At 45.8% G+C, this 16,351-nt stretch overlaps 1 protein-coding gene across 1 annotated transcript in view; it reads left to right on the top strand.

The window, feature by feature from the left end:
- LOC310856641 (dynein axonemal heavy chain 11) overlaps window positions 1–16,351 on the top strand; it is a gene marked incomplete at both ends in the record, with an annotated part of 125,711 nt that overhangs the window by 17,582 nt on the left and 91,778 nt on the right. Inside the window, 9 exons of the mRNA XM_083762112.1 lie at window positions 609–692; window positions 854–1,012; window positions 1,286–1,408; window positions 1,719–1,841; window positions 3,314–3,538; window positions 3,959–4,050; window positions 4,140–4,266; window positions 7,341–7,493; window positions 13,011–13,244. Of these exons, the coding sequence (XP_083618238.1) occupies window positions 609–692; window positions 854–1,012; window positions 1,286–1,408; window positions 1,719–1,841; window positions 3,314–3,538; window positions 3,959–4,050; window positions 4,140–4,266; window positions 7,341–7,493; window positions 13,011–13,244 (1,320 nt within the window). The remainder of the gene's footprint in view (window positions 1–608; window positions 693–853; window positions 1,013–1,285; window positions 1,409–1,718; window positions 1,842–3,313; window positions 3,539–3,958; window positions 4,051–4,139; window positions 4,267–7,340; window positions 7,494–13,010; window positions 13,245–16,351) is intronic.

Consider the following 16,351-nt stretch of genomic DNA (forward strand, 5'->3'; position numbering starts at 1 on the left):
CGTGATCTCATGTTGTGTTTATAGCTATCTAGCTATATATCTGGTGTTGTGTTTCTAGCAGACTCCTCACTCAAATGGATGTGATGTGATGCACTTGCAGTTTGGGCAACTCCAAAGCAAACTCCACGTGTCCCAACATTATATTTACCTGCCATAGTGTCAACCCCTTACCCCTGTTTCGGATCGGTGGTTGGACTGGCATATTCACCGATACCGATATGACAAATAAGGGTCGATCCGATACTTTTCCGATACCGATACAGTATCGGGACATCTCTACTTGTTAGTAGTTGTTGTTTTGCCTATAAAATTATAGGCCTATATTATAAGTATTACATGCCCAAAAAGGGTATGTCATTTTGTATGGATATTGAACCAATGAAAAGTGTTAACAAGAGCTTGTGACTATAATAACTACATTGGATCGATGGGCCACAGGTTAGTTTGGACATACAAGTACAAGGTTTACTTTACACCCTTCAGCACCGTATCCACAATTACCTTGTTTGCTCCATCATTCAGCGCATTAACCATGCAGCCTCTAAATGTCCTCATTAGCCACTCACACACACATTCACCTCACCTCGTGTGTGTCTTTATCTGTGCAGAGCAGTGTGGGGCTCTGGACAATGACCACATGGAGGCTCATCAACGTGAGCCAGATGGACGCGGAGCTGAGGCGCTTTGCCAAGGTGAGCTCCCTGCCGCATCACGCCACCACGCACCTCCTATATATAGAGCACTGGTTCCCAAACAATGGGTCTCTCCTGCCGTCTTGTGTCACATGCACCGCTGCTGTTGGGAACAGACGACACGGCTCGTTGTGTTTACCTTCCTTCTGTTTGCGTGTCAGGACATGAGGAGGCTCGACAAGGAGGCGCGCACGTGGGACGTGTACTGCGGCTTGGACCTGTATGTGAAGAACCTGCTGACGTCACTGAGGGCCGTGAGCGAGCTGCAGAACCTGGCGATACGCCAGCGCCACTGGGTGCAGCTAATTAGAACCACCAAGGTGATTAAACACATGAACTGCAATTCTGGGCATGTCATACGTTCAGAATGGGTGAACATTTGGCAAAAGTAAGCCGATCTACAAGAGATTTGGTGTAAGAGGGACAAAGGAGGGGACCCATTACAGACCCCTGGGGGGCTGGGGAATGAAGTATATAGTGTTTAGGTTACCTTTTGTAGGATTTGTGTACCATTTTGCCTCTAGTGGCTCCAATTGGGATGGTCTATCTTCATAAATGAAGCATCTTTGTTTTCGCTCATTCTTCTTCTGTAGGTGGACTTCACCATGACGGATAGCACCACCTTGGAGGACCTCCTGGCTCTGCGGCTGCATCTGTATGAAGAGGAAGTTCGCAACGTGGTCGATAAGGCTGTCAAGGAGATGGCCATAGAGAAGGTTCAGAGAGTTCTCTAAATAATGCTTGTCTGAATCTTCTGTTTGATCGAGTTGTGTCGCTGAAGCACCCGAGAGGATAATGCACTTAATTGAAAAAGTATTCATCATGATCTGAGAGCCATGCAGGCCTGTAAGATGTTCAAATATTCTGTACCATGGTGTAAAGAGGATGCAAATGACAAAAGCACAACATCAAACCAGGACCCTGTCAATTATATGAACATGGATCTCAATAAAACTTCAATTTACACTACGGTATAGATGGTTATTGCTGTGTCAGCAGTGCTTTGACTATACGGTTTCATTTCAGGTTATAATGGAGATCAGTCAAACATGGGCGACGATGGAGTTCTGCTATGAAGACCACGTCCAAACATCTCTGCCTCTTCTTCGATGTGATGAGGATCTTATCGAGACACTTGAGGATCACCAGGTACATTTATTTTAGCCTACATTTAAGGTTCTTTCTTTCTTTCTTTCTTTCTTTCTTTCTTTTTCCTGTGATTAGAGGTCTTCAAAGGTCCACCCAAACCAGAAATACCCAATACCCATAATTATGGGTTCTGGTCCATGTCTTATGATGTGATGTGTGAAAGTGATTCTGAAAGTGATGTGTAACAGTAAGCTGACCTACGATCAGATTACTGCAGTGCAAATAAGGGGAGAGCATAACGCTATACATCCATCCATGGGATTAAAGGTGCACGATCATGGATTCCTCCTTCATGGAGGTGAAAACATGTATCATTATAATTGCACGCAATTAATCTAATTGTCCCTCATTGTAACCCACTATGTGGATGCTGGATTCCATTATGGAGTAGCCTATAACTGGCATCTACATAGAACTGAATTTTTAACAGCAATTGTCAGGTACATATCGTCGCTGTCGGGCAGAAACCTCTCATCTCCATATTCTAATCTTTTGAGTTTTCCTGCCAAGGAGGACCCCCACATTTATAGTATATTTGGCCGTAGACCCATCATCTGAAAATGTTTAGTGCCAGCGACCCCCAGAAGAGAAGATTTTTCAAAAATAGCAAATGTACAAGCTTGCAGTGCGGCACAAAGTGAAAGAGTTTTCTGAATAACATATGTTTCTAAATACGGTAGGTATATCATTATATGACTAAAATATAAAATGACGCAGATGCTTTGCCGGTTTGGACTGCCTCCAAACAGACGAGGCCTCACGCCTTTGGTGCACTCTGTGCCAAACGGGGGCCCGGGCTCCCCTTTGGGAAACACTAATCCATAGCTGTGAGTAAAGACATCTAAATCTTAATTCAGCGTCAGTGTTGCTGAGTATGAATGGAGATGAGAGTGCAGTGAGGGGCTGTCCTGTCCTGACTCCTGACCCGTCCTGTCTGACTGTCTAACAACACTCCTGAGACCACGCAGAGGTCCCTATTGAGGCCTCTGATTTATGGCTGCTTCGGGACGCGGGACATTGTTGTACAGCCATGGTCTTTGTACGAGTACAGCACACACACCGACGGTCTCAGCCAGCAATTAAAAGTGTTGCCTCTTCCACTGTCTGCTCCTTTGTGCAAACAGAAAGAATGTTTCCCTACCTCCCCCCACTGTTTCTGCCCGTCTCCAATAGTACAGCATGCCAATGAGAAAATTATATGGAATTCACTATCTGTCATAGCTTCTGTTGGTGAAGAGTTTTCTCTCTCTCGTCTAAACCACCAGTTGTTTGAGTGTTTCTGGATCGAATGCCTGGTTGTTGTGTGTACAGTACACACACACTAATATATTTTTGGCAGGCATCCTGATTGCCTCAGCCAATTACTGTGCATCATCATCCACCACCATATACTTTTTAGATGTATACATTTCTCAGTGTATGCCTAATCTATCCGTGCGTTATCTGACTGAAAGGATATTGTTGTGTTCCAGGTGCAGCTGCAGGGCGTCTCTCAGAGTAAACACGTGGCCCACTTCCTGCTGGAGGTGTCGGGGCTGCAGAGACGGCTGACGGTGGCTGACTCGGTGCTCATGGTGTGGATGGAGGTCCAGAGGACCTGGCTCCACCTGCACAGCATCTTCATGGGCTGTGACGACATCCGCCTGCAGCTGCCCACCGACGCGCGCAGGTTCCAGGACATAGACGCCGCCTTTCAGGTCAGCTCTCATTTCTCTGCTGTCGGGCAGAAACCAGCTACATTTTTCAGGAAATTAAGAAAACTTTTTTTTTTTTTTACAAAGCAATACTGCCTCATCAAAGATGGTTTTGTGAGTTTATAATTTATATTGTCAGATACTGTACTTGCATGAGAGAGGGAGAGGGGGTGGACATTGGACAGGTTGAGGGACAAAGACTTAACTGTTTTTTTTTCAGAAGCACCTTTTGTATACTTGCAGACGTAAAGGGTGTTCAATAGCATTGATTTAAGACGATTTAAGCATTTTTCAGTGTTTACCTGAGTGATACGTGGTTGGGATATTGTACCTGATCATGTTTGTGTGTCTGTCTTTGTGTCCAGTCCTGCGTAGTCTCGCATAACCTGACAACTATTCCCTAATCTCCGAATTTGCTTATAGGAGCTGATGTTGGACAGTGCCAAGACCAAGAACGTCATTGAGGCCACCAACAAACGGCATCTATTTGAGAAGCTGGAGGATCTACAGAAAAGGTTTGCTGGTTAACGTTCACCTGATGATGAATATAAGTGATAGCGTTACATTTTATGCTGACTGCGGAAACATTGTGTGTATTTTAAAGACTGGCGCTGTGCGAAAAGGCTCTGGCGGAGTATCTGGAGACAAAGAGACTGGCCTTCCCTCGCTTCTACTTTGTGTCTTCAGCAGACCTACTGGACATTCTGTCTAAGGGCAGTCGCCCCAGAGCGGTATGTCCCATTTATGTATTCTACATCCTGACAGTTTTCTGAAAAAAGCTATGTTTCTATGTCAGTCGTTCTTCGATTTTTCAAAATTAGCAGACCTACAAGCTCGTGGCGCGCGCTATGAGCTTGTAGATCTGCTATTTTTCAATAGCTAAAGCATAGCATGACGCTAACACCAAAAGGGGTTCCCGACCAAAATGGGTTAAGGTGATATTTCTTTGTTAAAACAAAAAGTGTATTGTTAAAAGGTTACAGGACTATATTCCGTTATCATTGCTATAGATAGTTTGTTCGATAACAGGGTTTCCCTCGTCTCTGCAGCTATTTATTAAGCCGAAAATAAATGTTTATGAGAGGACCCTGCAAAGATAATTCATCAGCTTTTATCCCAGTTCCAAATTTGTCTGTTCATTTATTTTGTTTCATAAGTTCCATTTGACTTGCGCAAGCAGAGCGCGCAAGTAATAATTTCGCCCGGTCTTCGTTCACCGTGACAGCCAACCCGCCATTTGATGTGTATGCAAAAAAAACAGCAAATCTGTGCCTGGTTTGCTGGGACCAGATCACATAAATGACCATGTGTCTTAAGTCATCATTTAGAGCTAGTCATACGTATACTATATACATAATCAGTAAAATAAAATAGCAAATTGTGCCTGATCTGCTGGGACCAGAGTACGTGGTGTGTATATGTATGACTAGCTCTCAATGATACGTAAGAAATATGGTCATTTATGTAATCTGGTCCCAGCAAACCACGCACAAATCTGCTGTTTTATTTGCATACGCATCAAATGGCGGGTTGGCTGTCACGGTTTTTGGCGCAAAGTAACCACAGTATACCGCTAATCAACTTACAACTACATACTCTATATAGTATATGTATATGTATACGTATGACTTACGTCATCATTTAGAGCTAGTCATACGTATACTATATACATAATCAGTAAAATTAAATAGCAAATTGTGCCTGATCTGCTGGGACCAGAGTACATGGTGTGTATATGTATGACTAGCTCTCAATGATGATGATGGGTATTTTTCCACCATATAGCTTTAAAGACTATAAAAACAAGGACCAAGGACTGTATTCAAAATAGTTACTATAAATAGCTTCGACAGCAGAGCTATGATACTGGGAACTGAGAGCTCCGAAACACCGGAACTCTAGAAATATTTTTAGAAGTAATCGAATTACAATATATACTTAGCTTTAACCAGGATACTTTAAGTAAATAGCCAATATAAATAATGTTACTCTAGGATAATTACCTTTTATATACCAAATTGTTTACCTTGAGTCCACCACAGAGGAGAAGTCCATTCAGAGTGAGGTTTTTAGTCATATTTTATATTGATTCAGAGAGACAGAACAAGATCCACATATTCAGCATAATAATAATACAATCAGATTAGACAGACCCCGCAGGGCCGGTCCAACGTGGTCTCTCAATGCCGTTCCAAAATGGCATTGGGTATTTATACTTATTTACTCAAAATGGAGAATGGTACAAAATAGACGTGGCAATACAGAGGAGCATCCTAATTCATGTAATGGGATATGTAGTTTTGGGAATGACCTGTAGTTCGAGAAAGCACAGAGGCTGGCGTTGCCATGGCACCCGGTTGATAAGATTCCCCGGCACAAGAGCAAGGTCATACGCAGGCAGCAGACACCTCTCATTATGCAGTGTAATCGGGAAACTACATTTCTTACTAACTAGACGCTGAGACAGCGTGAAGTAATAATATCTACATATGAGTGGAGCACAGGGCAACCAGATTAAAAGGTCAAAGGGGTCAATGACCATCCACCCACAAAATACCACCAAAATGCATAGAAAATACCTATCAGATGACGTAAGAAATATGGTCATTTATGTAATCTGGTCCCAGCAAACCAGGCACATATCTGCTGTTTTATTTGCATATGCAACAAGTGGCGGGTTGACTGGCACGGCTTTTGGCGCAAAGTAACCACAGTATACCGCTAATCAACTTACAACTACATACTCTATATAGTATATGTATATGTATGTCTTACGTCATCATTTAGAGCTAGTCATACGTATACTATATACATAATCAGTAAAATAAAATAGCAAATTGTGCCTGATTTCCTGGGACCAGAGTACATGGTGTGTATATGTATGACTAGCTCTCAATGATGACGTAAGAAATATGGTCATTTATGTAATCTGGTCCCAGCAAACCAGGCACAAATCCGCGGTTTTATTTGAATACGCATCAAGTGGCGGTTTGGCTGGCACGGTTTTTGACGCAAAGTAACCACAGTATACCGCTAATCAACTTACAAGTATTATTACAGAAATTGAAGTTAGAGACACATATTACTCTGATCATGATTTAGTATTAATATCACTATAGTCCAAGATGAAATACATTTAAAACAATTGACAATTTACAATAAATAATAAAATAATTATACTGTATAACATATTTTAATTCAGTTTATATACCTTTTTTTTCATCACATATCAATGATTTATTTTTCTTTGAAAAACTAAAAAGGGATCTAGAATATTTCTAAATTGATAAAAGTGTATTTCTTATATAGATAGAAACTTGAACCATACTTAATAATACTAGGTGTTTACATGCATAAAGTAGATAGGTAGCAAATAGTTACACCTAATAATTAGACATCTCAAATGTTCCTTCACAGAGATACTGAGATTCCACAGTTTACAGCGGTCGAAAATACTTGCGCGCTCTGCTTGCGCACTAGTTGGCCATTTATGGCCTACTAGTGTGCAACAAGCAAGTATGCACTCAACAGAGTGCAGTTCTAGTTTATCCTGTGTCCTGTTCCTGTATCAGTTATCTCTCCTGATTGGATGAAATTGCCATCCTGACCAGAAGAAGTATTTTCTGTTTTGTAAAGAGCTGGAGAAAGGGGGAGACCCTAACCCTAACCCTTTTACTGAACACAGTATCTATAGCAATGATTGCTATGGCAATATAGAGCTATTTAACATGACAGAACCTTTAACTTTATGAATTATGCTGATTATACATCCTGTGTAAATTGAACCGTGTGATGTCATTTGCAGATCACATGCCACCTCTCCAAACTGTTTGACAGCATGTGTGACGTGGAGTTCTCAGAGGGCGATCATGGGGACACGGGGGATGTCGCAGTCGGCATGTACAGTAAAGAGAGAGAATATGTCCCATTCCAGACCGAGTGTCCCTGCCATGGTCCGGTAAGATTTCAAACATTCAATATCAGAGCCTCCGAAATCCACTGGTACAGTAGAACGTGTTGAAGAAAAGTGTACCCTCGTCTCTATCTAAAGGGACTGGTATACAGTACATTGTTGTGCACTGGTATCGTGATAGTATGTGCGAACATACTATCACGATTACAAACTAGAAAGATGCAATTCTGGGGAAATTGCAAAGTGTGGTTGCCCCAATCACTATAGGCCCCTGACACTCATTCCCTCCATTTTGGTGTGCACACCTGTGAGCATGTGTAAGTAATTCGGAGGGTTTGCAACAAACGGTTACATTTTTCGCATTTGCGGCGCCCCTATCATGGAAATGGAATTTCTATTGGCTCTGTGTTGATGCCATCACCCTCGACATGTAATTCAAATGTGGGGTGGATTGGACATTTCGTTTGCGATTTGTGGCATTTTGGGTAAAATAGGCCCCTCCCATTAAATTCGGAAGTCGATTGCGGCTGAACGAGACGGACTATCAAAATTCGGACTGTGCTGTTTTAATCGGATAGGTCCAGAGATCATGTGTACCGATTTGGACAAAATCTGTAGGTGGAGGAGCAATAAGTGTGTTTTGAAGAAAGTTCAAAATGGCGGAAAATCTATCCTGACACAAACGAGCGTGGCCTATATGGGGAGACCGTTCAAGAGTTATAGGGCGAAATGTAAAGTGTGCTGTTATAGTGCCACCATGAGGTCGACGCATGTCATTATGAATGAAAATAAATGTAATAATGAATTATTATGAACCTCCCCTCCAAGTTTTGTAACTAGCGCTTACGCCTTACGGTCTCTGAGAACAAAATACATAATGTTCCATTACTAGCACCTGATCAAAATCATGGATAGCACCGTAGATTTAGAGAAAATCACACTCGTGTAAAGTGAGGGGCGCTCTTATCATCGTACATCATCATACATCATCTCATTCCGGCCAATCAGAATTTGCGTCCCCACCTTCGTCTTCAATTTTTGTGTTCACGCAATGTTGTTGTTTAGACGCAAAACTGGCCATTCATCATCAATGGCATTTAATGTTTGTGTTAGGACAAGGTATGTTTACACACACCATCAAATCCGGACATTGGAGGGTCTAGCGTCCCTCAATAATTGCAAGTTTTGTCGGCCCGTAAACAAGGAAGTGAATCGCTGCACACATGCGCAAAACATGTCCGGGAGCACTGAGCAAGGAGTGGGCCTAGCAACGGACGCTGTACAACATGGATTTTAGCCATCGCGTTTTCTAAATACGTCTCTAGACGTCCTGGGCCTCCTACGGGTGTAATTATAAAGATGTGTGGGGACGTCCTGGGCACAATAAGTGTTCATAATTTCATGGTAATAATGGTACTAATGAGGGAAGGGCTGGTATTGGAGGCCAGTCTGCAGCCATGATGTCACTGCTATGACCACAGCCATTTCCATATTTGGGTATACTGTGCGAGACAAATACACACACAGAGAACCAGGGCATACACAGACCGACAGATATACAGAATTATATGTGTCGAAGACAGACAGACAGACAGACTGACTGGCTGAGAGGCTCGAACACATGTTGAACGGTCCAAATGGAATACTTTAGTGCAACATAATATCGACCATCCGGAAGCCTAGGACACATTCCTGATGTCGAACTCCTCCGAGATACTGAATAAGATACTGATCCTGTAAGACCCTGACATAGAACTGGACTGCCTCAAGACACTGGCAGTCTCCTGTAGGACACTGAATAAGATTCTGATCCTATAAGACACTGAAGACAGCGAGCGGGTTCCCACACTTATTTGGCCGTGTGCACCCCCTGCTACCTCCTGACATAACTGACCAAACCCCCCTGTGTCGAAAATCATACATTTTTACCAGACATCTGCTACCGTCCCAGAGCTATGGTGCGAGCGGCCTTGGTCACGGCAACCAGCCTGGCCCTGACGGGGGCGGTGGTGTCCCACGCCTACATCCTCAAGCAGCAGTTCTACCCCGCCGTGCTGTACCTGGGCCGCAGCAGCCCCAGCATGGCCGTGCTCTACCTGCAGGGGGCGGTGCTTCTCTTCCTGCTGGGCCGCCTCCTCCGCATCGTGTTCTTCGGCTCGCTGCGCGCCGCCGAGACGGAGCGCCTGGTGGAGCGCTGCGGCTACGCCGCCACCGAGACGTGCGTGGCGTTCACGGTGTTCCGCGACGACGCGTCGCCGCGCTTCGTGGCGCTCTTCACGCTGCTGCTGTTCCTCAAGTGCTTCCACTGGCTGGCCGAGGACCGCGTGGACACGATGGTTAGCATCCCGCGCGACGCCGCCTCGCCACTGTTCCACCTGCGCGTGCGCTCGCTGCTGTCCCTGCTGGCCACGCTGGACGTGCTGTTCGTGCGGCACGCCTGGCGCAGCGTGGTGAGCCGCGGGCCGTCGGTGCAGCTGGTGTTCGGCCTGGAGTACGCCGTGATGCTGACCATGGTGCTGACCACGCTGGTCAAGTACCTGCTGCACAGCGCCGAGCTGCGTGGCGGCCACCAGGGGGCGTCCGCGTCCTCCTGGCACGACAAGGCGGTCTACATGCTCTACACAGAACTGGTGACGGGCGGCGCGACGGCGCTGCTGCACCTCGCCTTCATCTGCGTCATGCTCTGGGCGCACAGCTTCCCGCTATTCGCCACGCGGCCACTCTACCTGGCGCTGCGGACGCTGCGGAGGGCCGCCACGGACGTGGTGATGTCGCGGCGCGCCGTGCGCCACATGAACGCCGCGTACCCCGACGCCACGGCGGCCGACCTGCGGGCCGCAGACGGCACGTGCGTGGTGTGTCGGGAGGAGATGGAGCCGGCGGTGGGCGGAGCCAAGAAGCTGCCCTGCGGCCACATCTTCCATGGTGGCTGCCTGCGTTCCTGGTTCCAGAGGCAGCGCACCTGTCCCATCTGCCGCGCCGACGTGCTTCACACGGCGGCTCCCCTTCAGCGTGCTCAAGCCTCGGCCGAAGCGCTCGCCACGCCCCCTGCTGGCGCGGCGGCTCCCGGAATGCCGCTGCCGCCGACTGGCTTTCCTCCCGTCACCTTGTTCCCCGTCTGGGCTCCCTTCTCTTCTGGAGCGCCCCCTGGTGGTGGTATTGGTGGTGCTGCTGACGCAGAGGAGGCCACGGGGGAAACCCCGTCCGCTGCTCCGGGGGAGACGCTCCCTTCCGGCTTCCCCGCTTTCTCCTTCCCGCCAGCTCCGTCGTGGCTGCTCCATGTGCCGCCGGCTGCTCCTCCCTCCACCTCGTCCATGCCGGCTCCTCTGACGGGGCTGTCTGAGGAGGAGAGGCTCCAGTGTCTCCAGGACATTTACTCTCTGCTAGACGCAGCCATGCTCAACATCCACCACTACCTCAGCAGCCTGGCTGCTGCTCCTCCTCCCGGCCAGGAGACCCACTCACAGAGCCTCTGGAATGCTGATGCTCCTCCATCCAACCAGGAGAACCACTCACAGAGCCTCTGAGCTACTGCTCCTCCCCCCACCGGGAAGGAGAACCACTCACAGAGCCTCTGAGATGCTGATGCTCCTCCTCCCCAACCAGGAGAACCACTCACTCTGAGCTGGAGTGAGCCCGTCAGGCCCCTGCCTGGAGAACAGCCTGTACCTTCAGGTCATGGTCTAACCCCAGTAGACATTCAAGACATTCAGGACAGGTACCTGAATGCCCTAAATGTCTACTGGGGATGTCTGCAGAAGGTACCTGCATGTCTACTGCTGTTCATTGCTGTAATTGGTGTTGCTGTGATGCTATTAGACAAGGAGGGTGTCTTTATTTAGTACAGAATAGTCATTTAAAAACCTCCTAGTCACACGCATTGATTATTATAACTAACATGCGGTATATATATACCGTGTATACATATTCCTGATTGAACAGGCAGAATGAGACAGAGCTGAGTTGATGACAGAAATGTGGGTGTGGTGATCTGTCGACTACACCTGCATCACACAGAAGATCAAATATGTCCTTCTACACGGTGTGACTGTCTTGGTGAATGTTGATGTCTACTCTGTCTACACCAGTTTCTCTGAAGCTGACAGGAGATCAGTAGAGGAACACATGGAGCTGCTGGGGGACAGAGTCTTGAGACACTCTGATTCTGTTCACAATGAGATTCTGTCTGGGAGAGAGATGTGTTGAGGAGTACATAGTCTGAAGGAGAACCACCGAGGAGGATCCTGGATAAATGTGCCCACAGATACCATGTACTAGACTGCATCAATCAGGACATCTCGGAAGTGAAAGAGCTGTTGGAGAACGTAGAAGACGTGGTGACAAGGAACAGAGGACACTTTGGGCCTTCAGACTCCAGAGAAGACGGGTCTGTCAGAGGCACCGGACACCTCAGGGAGGGACATGAGACGAGACAGAAGACTGTTTGAAACACTGAAAGGAGAGAAGACATTAACCAATGAAGAATGGAACAGCCTGGAAGAATAGAGGAGGAAGGGAGGAGGAGAGAGGATGTTGCAGTACATCCCTTTTTCCTCTTTTGGGGTCTGTCCGGGTTTTTTTATGAATTCCTTCAAGTGTCCGGGGTTTTGCGCGTATCTGTACAGGGAACGCTGGTACAGTCCATAAAGTTTATGTATTTACAATGTACGTTAATTGTTCGTTTGGAAAAACACTCCGAGAGGCAGACTTCCGGAATGTGTATTATTCATAACCCAATTCTGTCCTAGCAGCATGCTTCTCTCTTCGTCCTCGCGACGCGCAGGTAAAAGGCTTGCTGTTGCTGCACTGCACTGAAATCTCCTCCGTGTATAAATTAAAATTCCAAAACACTGTGACTATGCCATATCACCATTGAAATGCAGAAAAAACTAGGCTACTGTTTTTGTCTCAAAGGAACTTGTGTCTGTCAACATTACAAAGCCTACAGCTTTGGTAGATTCCTGAGGGAAGAATGCTGTGTCCACACTCTACTCAACGAGGCCACGCACTCTAAGGGGGTGGCCTGCGATTGAACTGCGATTTCGGGTGGCCTGCGATTGAACTGCGATTTCGAAAAAAAAACGTGTAACGTATTTGAATTCCGTTTCCGAGATAAAATCCCATAGATTCTCTATGGGAGAAAAAAATATATAAATAAAAATATATTTAAAAATAATAATATAAACTTAAAAAACAAACAAAGAAAGTAAGTGCTTACTGTATGTTTTGTAATGATAATCAAAAGTTTTTAAATAATTAGCCCTTCACTAAATCCCACCCCAAAAAGCGATTGTCCAATGCCAATCCAAATAGTTCAGCAACGGTTGCTATGCAGGTCAAGCTTTCTTCGCTGCCAACGTGCCTATTGGACAAGGATGGGTTGGGGAGGGACTTAGTGAAGGGCTAATTGTAGCGCAGTAAAAGTACACTATTTGCCTCTGAGCTGTAGAAGTAAAAAAGTATTGGAAATACTCCAGTAAAGTACAAATACCTCAAAATACAGTACTTGAGTGCATGCACTTAGTTACTTTAGGTTAACGTGTTGCCTTGCCCTTGCATCAGGTGGAGGTCTGGCTGACCCGGCTGGAGAGCGCCATGAGGGCCAGTGTCAGAGGTCAGCTGTCCGAGGCGGTGTGTGTGTACGAGGACAGGCCCAGGGAGCAGTGGGTGCTGGACTTCCCTGGCCAGGTGGCTCTCACCGGCTCTCAGGTCTGGTGGAGCAACGATATGGACCTGGCCTTCGGGAGGCTGGAGGAAGGCTTCGAGTCCGCTCTGAAAGACTACAATAAGAAACAGGTAGGTTTTATGAGGATTTAATTTTAAACATTGTCTTTATAGATTTCAACCACTGTAAAGGAGTGGTTCACCCATACATGTCTAAATGGAGGCTCCGCAAGTCTTCTACTGGAGACTCTGCCGACAGCAAATTATTGGCTTAGGAATGTGGCAACAACTAAAAATATCCATTAATTCAAGGCTTCATGGGATGTGTAATTGATGTAATTGGGTGAACTACTGCTTTAATAAAACCTATATACTAAGTTGACTAGGGTTCCCCAGGGATCTGTATACTTGGCCTCAGGTACTTTATTACACAAAACCTCTTAGCCAAGCTTGTAGATTGAGCTTATAAATCTGCTATTCTCACCAATTGTAGTGACACTATAGGGTCATGTGGTTAAATTAATTGCATGTTATCCTGTTGTAACACGTCCTGTAAACTGGACAACTAAAACAATTTAGCCAACTCATCTCAAACTCTCGAAAGAACAAAAGATTATCTACCTTGGTTACAGAAACAAAAAACATTGCTGTTATGAAGCACTTCTTTGTTTCGTTTTTTGAAGCTGTCAACTTCAACATGTATAAATTGTAGGGATCAATCACAAAATGCATAAATTGTAGGGATAAAAAAGACAAGACGGCCCGGCAGCCCAGACCACGATATCATCTCTTTCGGGTGGAAACCTCGTATGTCCAAAACTGTTCCTACTTCCTATTCAGGATTAAAATAAAATAATCGCAAAAGTAGCAGAGTGGAGCGTTTCGAACTTGTGGATCTGCTACTTTGAATGCTTTTGTGTGACGCTGTAGTGTGATTAAGTTGGGTGTTGATTTATGATTTCTATGTTTAAATAAAATAAAAGATAAATCAAAACATGGAGATAGGAGGTATCTGCCCCACAACGACGGTATTATGTTTATTCCAAATACTCCATCCATGCACCTGCAGTGGAGGTGGGTACAGCTGTCAGGTCACGGACGCACGCACGCACGCACGCACGCACGCACGCACGCACGCACGCACGCACGCACGCACGCACGCACGCACGCACGCACGCACGCACGCACGCACGCACGCACGCACGCACGCACGCACGCACGCACGCACACACACACACACACACACACACACACACACACACACACACCTGTTCCATTCTGTCCCACTGTCAGTGTGACCTGAGTGGAAGGCTTTGGGGGTTCAGTAGCCATGCTGTGGGGCTGAGCTCACAGTTGGTGTATTATAAATGCTGTCAGTTTCATCAGTGCTACTTAAGGTTAGCATGTCCTTGGCCCGCTGTTTGAATAATCTCTCTCTCTCTCTCTCTCTCTCTCTCTCTCTCCCCAACTCTCTCTACTACTGCACTGATTGAATCTGCTGTCATGCACCAACTGGTGATAAATGCAGGCCCTCCACTTGTGTTTTAGTCAAAAGAGGAAACGGGAGTGTGCGAGATTACTTCTCATTTGACGTGATGTTATGAGGGTCCAGAACACTGTGTTCATATTATTACATTGGGGCAATGGCACACACACGCACACCCTTTGGTGATGAGGTTCATGCCTATTTGGCCTACAGACAAGAATGTGTAACCTTGCATAATGCAAGCAATGTCACTTCTGACAGAAACAAATGGTTCTAAAACGTTATACACGCGTTGGACGGATGAGGAAACCTCGCTCGGCACACTGTAAACACGTCAGGCTACTATTCTTTGCATAGCTTTCAATATTAGGGCTGCAGCTAACGGTTATTTTTTATTAGTGATTGCTGTATTGATTACATTTTTTGATTCATCAAATAATCGAGAAGTGTGTCATCGTCAAGGTCACATTTATTTGTATGTCCCAATCTGGGCAACTCAATTTAAGGCAGATGATAAAAAAAATTAATGCTGGGCCGTTATCGGCGTTAACGTGCTGCGTTAACGCGAGAATATTATCGCGCGTCAAAAAAATTATCGCCATTAATCTATTCTCAAAGTTGGGTCTGGGAGCTGGGTCTGCATTGACTGCATAAAGCGAGCAAACTAGGAATTTCACTTTGATAGTTTTACCTGGCGGAATTACTCTGTGGGAGGGAGAAGTCCTAACCTAACAGGGACAAGGTGAAATAAATTACTCTGAGAGCGGGGCGGTAACAAATCCTAACCTAACCGCACACGGGTGAAATTAATGAACAGTGCGGCGTGCCACATCAAACGTCACTCAGCATGCAGGACTCTGTGAACCCGGGTTTGCTTCAGGGGAAATTTCTTTACAAGAAGCTTCCCAATGGAAACCTCGGTGCAATCCGCAGTAAATAAAGGAAATGAAGCAAACAATGTGGCGGGTGAGGAGCTGAACACAGTTGGAGACCGAGAAAGCATATTTTACGCAGCGCAAAGATGTCCCGTTACCGTGGATAGACGTGGTCGAATGAGGAGACTGAAGCCCTGGTCGCGAGGTGTACATTAATCAATTGCTTAAGAAAGAAGAACACTGCAGTGCAGTGTAATAGTATTATAGCCTAGAGAATATTCTGTCTGTCTGTGCGTGCCGTAAACATGGAGTGCTGTCACTGTGTGGGGACTGGAACTTTCATCTCAATAAACTGTACACATTTTGCGCTGCTGTCTGTTATCAGTGCGCTCAGCGCTGTGCCTCCATGCCAAAAAGAACAGTGTGTGGCACTGTGGCTGCGTGCGTATAGTGAGAGAGAGGGGGCACGACACATGCACGTTATAGATTTCACAATAGATTTCACTGTGTTGTAGGCTAGGTTTATGAATGGAACACATTGATAAAGGTCCCCCCTGCTGCGTTTCCAATTGCTACGGATGACAGTGTGAAGGCAAACCGCAGCAAATTAAATATGCAAGAATCCCCAAATCTCGATCCGCCCAAACGCATGAGTCTACCGAAGTATTAGGTGAGAATGTGACCTAATATGGCTCCGGGGAAAAGTGTTCATCAAACTACTGACTGTAAACAGTTCTTCATCACCTCTAGGTTTACAGTTTAATTAATGTCATATCCCAGAAAAGGGGGTTGTTCTTGCACCCACTGTTTCAAATTGCCTGTATGGTAACGTGTTTATGGTTATTCTTGTTTAACTGAATGAACAATGTATAACACAC

The sequence above is a fragment of the Protomyctophum parallelum genome (assembly GCF_964188405.1).
Source record: "Protomyctophum parallelum genome assembly, chromosome: 3".
NCBI lineage: Eukaryota > Metazoa > Chordata > Actinopteri > Myctophiformes > Myctophidae > Protomyctophum > Protomyctophum parallelum.